Source organism: Mesitornis unicolor, unplaced genomic scaffold, assembly GCF_000695765.1.
Source record: "Mesitornis unicolor isolate BGI_N332 unplaced genomic scaffold, ASM69576v1 scaffold28381, whole genome shotgun sequence".
In the NCBI taxonomy this organism is placed as follows: domain Eukaryota; kingdom Metazoa; phylum Chordata; class Aves; order Mesitornithiformes; family Mesitornithidae; genus Mesitornis; species Mesitornis unicolor.
This window is the reverse complement of record NW_010164873.1, coordinates 1-7,870: the sequence shown is the minus strand read 5'-3', so window position 1 is coordinate 7,870 and position 7,870 is coordinate 1. Positions and strand designations below refer to the sequence as shown.

The 7,870-nt window shown below is 44.7% G+C and overlaps 1 protein-coding gene across 1 annotated transcript; it reads left to right on the top strand.

The window, feature by feature from the left end:
• Positions 1-791: 791 nt before the first annotated feature.
• On the top strand, positions 792-7,235 carry DHX33 (DEAH (Asp-Glu-Ala-His) box polypeptide 33). The gene is made up of 9 exons (XM_010194455.1): positions 792-942; positions 1,674-1,901; positions 2,671-2,841; positions 3,563-3,748; positions 4,538-4,649; positions 5,063-5,222; positions 5,643-5,731; positions 6,299-6,426; positions 6,981-7,235. Exons 2-9 carry the CDS (start codon positions 1,743-1,745, stop codon positions 7,233-7,235), a joined length of 1,260 nt encoding a protein of 419 aa, XP_010192757.1. The 5' UTR covers positions 792-942; positions 1,674-1,742.
• The last annotated feature ends 635 nt before the right edge of the window (positions 7,236-7,870 follow it).

Genomic DNA, 7,870 nt, shown 5'->3' with positions numbered 1-7,870 from the left:
AAAACATTCTCTGTTCTTCCATGTCTTCAAGACAGTTTCACTTGTGGTGTCTCTGAGCACTGTGATTTGTGCCATGTTATGCTGTGCCCAGTCAGTGATGCATTTTATTGTGATGCCGTGGCAAGGGCTGGTGGTAGCTGTCTGTGTGCTTTTGCTGATTGATGTCTTTGGCAGAGGTGTCGACACAGAGTTTATGCTGGAAATGCACCTGGGGTGAAGTGGGATGGTGTTTGTTGTGCTGTGTGCTGGTGGTGTATGGCTGGAGAAACCGTTCACCTGGACCTGAAGGGACCTTCTCTGATTTTGGGAAGGCGCAGAGGAAGACTTGTTGGTACTAAGGGCTTGTTGGTACTATGAGTGCTCCTCTAAGAGAGTCTCAAACCATAACTTGGTACTTGCGACAAAATCTTTGCTTTGGTTTTCTTATGGCTTTGCTTCAAAACTTCCTAGTGTGTAGTGTAAATGTATGCATAAAACCAAATCAGTGTCTGTTCCTGGCTCTGCGTGATTATCTCCTTATGCTGGCTCTGTTACACAACAAACACTTCATGTCCAGGCAGCCTGTAGTATGTTTCTAAACCAGAGTGTGGCTGGAGAGAACCTGGGTGAAACGGGTTTTGTAGAGGAGTGGTCTAGCAACTAGAGCTGGGCAGCCGCTGCTTTATGGTGGGACTTCTTCATCCTCCCCGTCCTGAAATATGGTTAAAAGTTGACATAAAAACAGTGAGTTGGGACTTTTCATTTGAAAATGCTGTAAAAATGAAAGTCTGTTCCCTTGGTGTTCTGTAGGAGAAACGGGCTCAGGGAAGACCACCCAGATCCCTCAGTACCTCTACGAGGCAGGAATTGGCCGCCAAGGCGTCATCGCTATCACCCTGGGGGCCAGCCATATCCTTAGCTACCAGAGTCTCGGATGAGAAGAAGACACAGCTGGGAAGTCTGGTAGGTTGCTTTACAAAGTCTTCACAGAGTTGGTTTAGTACTGCAGCACCAGTGGGGCCGTACTGGGGCTTAATGGGTAAAATAAAAAGCAGCCATAGGGGTAATAGGTTGTCTTCATTTAATAATAACTCTGACTGGTGGAAAAAATTGGCTTTTTACCTGCTGCTGTGCTTCAGGGCAGGTATGTTTGACACTGATGTTTCACTTCTTGGATGTTATCTGTGTTCCTCCATTTGAAAAATTACTGGTTAATGAATAAAACAAAAAATATTGCACTCTCTTCCATTACTCCTTGTACCAAAAGTCTGTGTCAAGGTGACACTGTCAGAGTGCTGAATCTGTGCAGATCTATTAATCTGTGGCAGAATAATGGAGGAGAAAGGCCTCCCTTGCATAAAGGCTTCAGAGAGCATGGAGTAGTTTCTAGCAGGGAAGGAAGGAAAGGAAACTTGGAGCATTTGTGATGAACTTTTTATTTGAATTTGTGATGATTTCTAGTTGGGAAAAAGCTAATTGGGGTACAGTGTCGAGAGCTTCCTTTAGGTGGATTAGTAGCTTTGCAAGACTAAACACTCACAGACTGCAAATACACTTACGCTTTCCAGAGTCTCCTTGGAGTTCCGGTTGGCTCTGCCACGTTGAGCAGAGCGCTTTGTGGTCTGTCTTTGTGGTATGATGTCAATGAGACATGCGAGTAACTTTGTGCTTGTACTTCCTGTACTGCTCCGTAGGTTGGCTATACTGTGCGCTTTGATGACTGTACATCTGATGAAACTAGAATCAAGTTCTTAACAGATGGGATGCTGCTTCGCGAAGCTATTGCAGACCCTATGCTGCGGAAATACACCATTGTCATCCTGGATGAAGCTCACGAGAGGACAATCCATACTGATGTACTCTTTGGAGTGGTGAAAGCTGCACAAAAGAAACGGAAGGAACTGGGCAAAATGCCACTAAAAGTACGTGCATCTCGGGTGGCAGCAAAGGGCAGGGATGGGGCTCGGACCCTGAGCGCAGCACTAGGAGTATCTCCTACAGTTTTCCAAAGTGTTTGAAATTTCAGCCTTTACTATTTTCTTGTTCCTAAAAAGCTCCTTTAAATCTGAATAGATCTTATGATATGTGGGCCTGATATCACACATCTGAACAAAGTATCCGGTCACCCTCATGTTGCCTTTTTTCAGGAGAGCCCCTTGGGTGTGAGCTATAGACTGGACACGTTGTTTGGGGAGGTTTGGGTACAGTTGCCAAGAGCCCTGCAGATACAGGAGCTCTCTGATGTGGCAGCTGCATGACGTGCTCACAGTGGGGAATGAGATTGCACATGTGTGGTGGGTGCACATGTAATGAATTTATGTGAGTACGTGATGAGACCATGTTGGTGGAGGAGGCGTGTAGGGGACTGGTAGAGTGCTAGCACAGTCTCATTCAACAGACCATTCTGCAGCCTAGCTTTGTGTGTACTCAGTTCTGTTTATTAAATGTCATAGAAGAATTTTAACACATTTTCACTCATTTTGTCATACTGACATGTTACACTTGTGTGATACCAGAGCTGATGGCTTTAACAAGAAAAGATTACTCTCTTCTGTCTCAAAGTCTGTGTGCTTTTTGCTGTTCTGAGCACATATTTCAGTCTCAGGAAGCAGACTTTTGGCTAGTCCTGACTGGTAAGTGTCCTGCTGGGTCTGAACTGCAGTGCTAACCCATCTCATGCTCATGTTGAAGGTGATCGTCATGTCAGCGACGATGGATGTTGATCAGTTCTCCCAGTACTTCAATGGAGCTCCTGTTCTCTATTTAGAAGGCAGGCAGCATCCCATTCAGATCTTTTACACCAAACAGCCTCAGAGTGATTACCTCCACGCAGCACTGGTGTCAATCTTTCAAATCCACCAGGTATGGCAGTTTCGCCAGGTTTGTGCCTTCCTGGGGCCAAGGCTTGTTGGTTGGGGGGGCTCAAAGGTTGCTGTGGCAGAAAAGATGACTTGAGCTTGCTGCTACCAAATACGAGATGTCCCTGAGATGCTCTACTGCATCCTCCGGGAAAGGTGGATGATTGGGGAGCATGTTGGGTTACTGAGTTGGATTGGCTTAAGGGAGGGGTTGACAAATGCCAGTGTTGTTCCAAAAGTGGGAAGAAAGATTGGAAGCGGGAAATCATAAAATTAAACTGTTTATTACCCTACATACAATGCTTTGAAGACACTGTTGGTAGAGCTGTGGGATTTGTACATCAAGGTGAAGTTGAAAGGAGACTGCTAAGCAAAGCTCTCTGGTGTCATTTCACACCTAATACCTAAATGTTCCTCTCACCTGAGTTTTCTGTGTTTACTGGCTTATACCTGGGTGCTTCCCAGCTCTCCTGTTTGCATGTCCTGGACTTAAGACAATTCCTCCATCCTGTTAAGACTTAATCCTGCAAAATGCAGTTTACTCCTCACCTGTGGTGAATTCAAGCTGTTGCGTACCTTGCACCACATGTGTGTCTTTTCTTTCTTCCTTGCCCGCTTTGCTGACTTGCTGTCAGGACAGCATCTCATTACAGTCTCGGTTCTCACTCCTTCTCTCCCTGTCCAAACCATCTTAACTTCTCATGTGCTTTTTCCTCTGGTTTCAGGAAGCACCTTTTTCTCAGGATATCTTGGTGTTTCTGACCGGTCAGGAAGAAATTGAAGCAATGACCAAAACCTGTCGAGATGTTGCCAATCATCTCCCTGATTGCTGCCCACAGATGGTGGTTGTGCCTCTTTATGCTTCTCTGCCCTACTTTCAACAGCTCCGTGTCTTTAAGGCTGCCCCCAAGGTGAGGCAATGTGATGGGTAATCAGGATGAGTTTGTTTGCATGAGTGTTTGGAGGAAACATGGGATTTCAGGGGTTAAAGTGACCTGTACTGATAGTAATAGTCTCCACTGTCCACTGACTTTAGACTCTGGTTCTAGTGTGATATAAGACAATGTAACTGTGATGATATTAACAGATGCATATGCTAAGTCATCTGGGATCATAAAAATAAGGATTAGGGGAATTGAAAAGGGCAGAAGAATTTAAACTTGCCCCATTTTCCTGTGTGACCTGGTCTGCCAGGGAGGTTGGACTGGATGATCTTTTGAGGTCCCTTCCAACTCCTGATGTTGTGTGATTCTGTGAATTTTATGTCCATATCACAAATAAGCTACAGCAGTTAATGAGCCAAATACTAAGAAAACTAAAAACCTGGGCATACTTGGCAGGGCTGTGATGAAAGGAATTTGTGCTGCCTTGGGCTCTTTTCATACATATTCAGATAAATAAGAATTCAGATCGCGTACTTGTGCCAGAAATGAAACCAAAATGGCTTAAAGACGTATTGACAACAGCTGTCGTGGGTGATATATTTTGGTGCAAGAAGTGTAAGCTCATGATTTAGAAACTGATGAGAAGCTAGAGATTATCTTAATTTACGAGAGCTGGCACAGCAAGCATGGTATGTGGTCACAGCATGCTGCAGTGATATGTAGGCTTGGCTCATGCTGGGCGAAAGTAGCAGCGTTTCCTCCTTGCAGCTGAACTAAGGTGGCTTTTGACTGAGTTTAGTTTGTTCTTTCCTCTAGGGCTGTCGCAAAGTGATCCTCTCCACCAACATTGCAGAAACTTCCATCACCATTCCGAGAATAAAATACGTTGTGGACACAGGCATGGTCAAAGCAAAGAAGTACAGCCCTGGTGAGGAGTTCTAAGGAATGATGCAGAGATTGTTTTCAGTTTTGTAGGAGTTATATGAGCCAGTAAGCCCCACTGAGAGCTGATTTAAAATGCCCTCTGTGCTGTCTGAATGAATGCTGTCAGGTTTTAGGTATGGGTGTTGGTGGGGTTTTTTGTGGGTGTTTTGTTTTGTGGTTTTTTTGTTTGTTTTAATGAGTACCAACCATATAGGGGTAAAAATCTGTCAAATATGAATCTTCTTTTCCTGGACACAGTGTGTGATAGTTAGCTTTTGCTTCAGGGTGCTAAACCAAGTAAAGTCTGAGCAGTATTTGGATGGCACACCCTGGGATTTTTTTATTATTAATCCTACATGTTTTTCAAAGCTGTGCATTACACAGACATTGACTGAAATAATGCTTTTCCACACATAGAAATTGGTCTGGAAGTGTTGGCAGTCCAGCGGGTATCGAAGGCCCAGGCTTGGCAACGAACAGGGAGAGCAGGGCGAGAGGACAGTGGAATCTGTTACCGGCTCTACACAGAAAATGAGTTTGAGAAGTTTGACAAAATGACGATACCCGAGATACAGAGGTGAGAACAGAACCCTGATACCGCCTCACTTCTTGCCACACCTCTCCTATGCACTATTACAGATGGAGCTGTGTAAGGAACTGAACAGCAAAACTGGATCTAGGGTCTGACTGGTTGACTTTTAAGAAAAATGAACTATGGAGACTAAACAGAAGAATTAGGAAGGATTTTCTCAGGGTGGAAAGTTGGGCCCTGAGTCTCTGAACATACATGGGCAATAGTTCTTTTGACTTTCCTCCAAATTTTGGACTTGCCTTGTTGTGGTTTAGAAAGTGAGGCTTCACCAGCCAGCACTGGACCTGTCAAGTTGCAGCATAGATCTGAGGACTCCATTTCAGCTTATAGGCAACAAAAAGAAAGCAAAAAACAACAAAAAAAGAAAAACGAGAACAATCTCAGTTGTTCTTTCTCCCTATGCAGGTGTAACCTGGCCAGTGTGATGCTTCAGCTCCTGGCCCTGAGAGTTCCCAACGTGCTTACCTTTGACTTCATGTCCAAACCATCTCCTGGTAAGTGATTACAAAGGCAGTCTTGGAAAAACTTGGCAAAGGAGTTACTGAGGAATTGGTTTAAAATAATGTCTTCAGGCCAGCCTGAGAAGATGGAGTGTTGGAAGGTCAGGGCTGTGAAAGAAGCTGTCTCTCTCTGCTGCATTTTCTCATGATTTAGAAGTCTCAGATTCTTTCATTGCTCGTCCTCGGTCTTACCAGAGCAGCTACAGTTATGGCAGAGAGCTGGGGAGTCCAGCTTCCAGATGGAGCAAGAAGCAGTTTGAGTCATAAAGAACATGAAGGATGGCCTTGGCTACCAGGGAAAGCTGTAGAGAATCTCATGTGGCTTCTGCTCAAAGCTAAGAGATGGCAGCTTTAGTTTTGCTTCTGTTTTTGCTACTTAAATGTGAAAAGGTGTTTGTTCTACTGGATAGAATGGGATAAACCACAGATTGTGGCACTCATTTCTCTAAACAGAAAGGACTTGTCCCTCTGGCCAGGGGAAAGAGGTGGTGATGGTACCAGCTGATCTTTCACATCCCTGCCAATGTCAGCCAGGGCGCTTGAACATCTTTGTTTTGACAGATGCTATTCAAGCAGCAATTGAACAGCTGGACCTGCTGGGAGCCGTGGAACGAAAGGAAGATCAACCTGTCCTAACCCCCCTGGGAAGGAGGATGGCAGCCTTTCCACTGGAACCGAAGTTCTCTAAAGTAAAATTTAGCTAATTTTTATGTCACATGCTCTTCCTAGTATCACTGGCATTTCTCTTTCAAACTCCTTAATCAAGGTCTGGAACTTGGGGCAACTGCAGTTGTACTAGTATATTTGCAGTATGTTAATGAGGCAAAGCTTTATTTGCAGCAGCTCTGCTGGTTTGCTTATCATTTGTAATTTAATTATGGGAGATTTTTTAAAAGATAATTTCTTTCCTCTGGCACCTCTGAAGCTGAAGCAAGGTTAATTCCCTTGCAGTTTCCGGGATTGCTGGTAGCACTGTTCAGCAGTTTCATGAAGTGATATGGTAGTTGACTTTAGTCACCATGTTTGTACTGTAGATGAACTAGCCAGTCTCAAACAGCATGACAGTTGCTCTTAAAGGTGCTTGGTGGGCCCGTAAGAGGATTTACAGTTGTCTCTAGGTCAAAATGTTTATGAAATTGTCCTAAACAATGCTTGGTAAAGTTCCTGGGCTGCCAGTGAGCAGAAAAGTCTGCCCAAAGTCGATTTGGTCAACCAAAACTCAGTTTTGTTCTGTGATTTGCAGGCCATCCTCCTCTCCCCTAAGTTCCATTGTACAGAAGAGATCCTGACCATCGTGTCACTGTTGTCAGTGGACAGTGTCCTCTACAATCCTCCTGCCCGGCGGGATGAAGTGCAGTCTGTCAGGAAGAAATTCATCTCCAGTGAGGGGGATCATCTTACCCTGCTCAGCGTGTACAAGGCCTTCAGAAATGTCAATGGCAACAAGGTAGGATGCCAGTGCTGTCTGAGCTCATGGTTTTGGCATACAGCGGGGTGACATTGCATCCTTTGTGGTTGGCGCAGAACGCATCCTTCCAAAGCAATGAGAAGGGAGGACTGACTTACTCATCATTTGCAATTGGGTAATTGGAGAAAGCTGTTCAAGTGCCGAAGGCTCCCACAGAAAGTTGTAGCAAAACTGGTTATCAAAAGCTTTGTGAGGCCAGTTTTGTAATTGGAGCCAGGTCTCTTCCTTCCCTGGTTCCAGCTGCAAACAGGAGAGCGGGAGAGTGTTGGGACTTACTGATAAATACCTAGTCATGCTCTTTCACAGGATTAATTGCAAAAACACAGAGCTTATTTGCAAGTAGATTTTGATTTATCCTACCCTATAAACTCCTCAATTTGATTTTTAGCTCTGTAGACTCGTGCACTCCATTCCTTGCAGCATCGGTCATTCTTACCACCTGTGGGATAGCAAGTGCTGTTTTGCAGCACTTGGTGACCTTGCAGAGCGATTCTGAGTGGGAAGAGAACACCAGATGCTGTTCCTTAGCACTATGGGAGGGAATGTAGACAGTGAGGAGTAATCCGAGTTAGAAGTATGGCAAATGGGAGGGAATGTAGACAGTGAGGAGTAATCGGAGTTAGAAGTATGACAGGGAAATGGATCTTGAAGAAGAGGTAAGTGAG